Below are 1,384 nucleotides of genomic sequence, written 5' to 3' on the forward strand. Positions count from 1 at the left end.
GGAACTGCCCCCCCCCCCAGGATGGAGCTGCCCCCCCCTTGGGATGGAGCTGCCCCCCTGGCCGCGATCCGGTGCCGCCGGGGATGGAGAGGGGACCAGGGCACCCGCGGAGCCCCCCGGCATCTCCTTGCTGCTCCCCGGCCCCCCACCCATGACAGCCGGACCCCCCCCCGGGGGGGGCGGCGGGGGCCACGGCGGGGTTTCCCCGAAGCCTTCGGGCACGCTGAGGGGGCCGTGCTCGGCACCGGCACGCGCCGAGCCTTCCCCTTCCCTCCTCTTCCTCCCTCCAGGGCCCCCGGGTCCCCCAGGAGCACCCGGCCGCGACGGAGCCAGAGGCCTCCCCGGAGAGAAGGGGGCCCCGGGGCCGCCGGGCCCCCCCGGACCCCCCCGGCCCCCCGTGGGGCCAGCCGTCCCCCGCATGCCCGACCCAAGTAAGGAGGGGTGCCCTCCGCGGGGGCGACCCCGGCACGGGGCTGGGCGCTTGGGGCTGCTTCACCCCCCCCCCCAGCACCCATGGGTGCTGGTAGCCCCGAGGGCTGCCGGGGGAGGGGGGGGGAACCGCGCCGGGATGTCCCAGCCGCCGGCTCCGTGGCACCCCGGGATGCGGCAGGAGGGGAAGCCCAGGGGCTGCGCGCGCCCCGGCAGAGCAGGCAGCGCCGCTGTGGATTCTCTGCTGTCTACTACAAGGGTTGTGCTCCGGCTTTTCCCCCCCGCCGCGGCCCTCGAAGGGTTTATTCCCCCCCTTGTTTTCCTGAGGTTTCTGGGATCCGTCGGATCTTGGCCTCCGCTGCCAAACGGGGCTTCGAATGAGCCGGCAGCAGGGAGGGGACGGCACACCGAGGGGTGCCCGGATGGATCCCTAATCCTCGTCCAGGCATCCGGCGTGTCTGCGGGGCTGGGGAGAAGGAAGGGGGTGGAGGCAGCACCCGGGCGGCTCGGTCGCATCCTGGGTGGTGCTGGGAACCTCGGCGCGGCGGGGGGGCTGCGGGGGGGGGGTGACGCGGGCCACCGCTCTCCCGCAGGGGACCCGCTGCTCTCCAACACCTTCGCCGAAGCGGCCGGCGCGATCGTGGGCCCTGCCGGACCCCCCGGGCCAGTGGGACCCACGGGTGAGTTTTTTCCCCACCCGACCCACAGCGGGGGCTCCGGGGAGGGGGGGGGGGCACCGGCGGCGCAGGGCCCCAGCTGAGCCGTGTCCCGTCTCCTCGCAGGTCCCCCGGGCCCCCCCGGCCCCGTCGGGCTGCCCGGCGCCCCGGGACCCCACGTAAGTGTTGGGAGTGGGGGGACAGAGCGGAGCCCCGGGGTGCTGGGGGGGGCGGGGGGGGCCGTGTCCGGCGCCCCGGGGCTCTGCGGCAGCCCCCGGGGGTCCCCGAGGCTGAGGCCG

At 76.7% G+C, this 1,384-nt stretch overlaps 1 protein-coding gene across 1 annotated transcript in view; it reads left to right on the forward strand.

The window, feature by feature from the left end:
• Nucleotides 1-1,384, forward strand: part of EMID1 (EMI domain containing 1) — a gene marked incomplete at its 5' end in the record, with an annotated part of 14,318 nt that overhangs the window by 5,598 nt on the left and 7,336 nt on the right. Inside the window, 3 exons of the mRNA XM_026088362.1 lie at nucleotides 291-431; nucleotides 1,023-1,109; nucleotides 1,212-1,264. Coding sequence (XP_025944147.1) covers nucleotides 291-431; nucleotides 1,023-1,109; nucleotides 1,212-1,264 — 281 coding nt within the window. The remainder of the gene's footprint in view (nucleotides 1-290; nucleotides 432-1,022; nucleotides 1,110-1,211; nucleotides 1,265-1,384) is intronic.

This window comes from Apteryx rowi, unplaced genomic scaffold (genome assembly GCF_003343035.1).
Source record: "Apteryx rowi isolate R43461 unplaced genomic scaffold, aptRow1 scaffold_768, whole genome shotgun sequence".
NCBI classification, from domain to species: domain Eukaryota; kingdom Metazoa; phylum Chordata; class Aves; order Apterygiformes; family Apterygidae; genus Apteryx; species Apteryx rowi.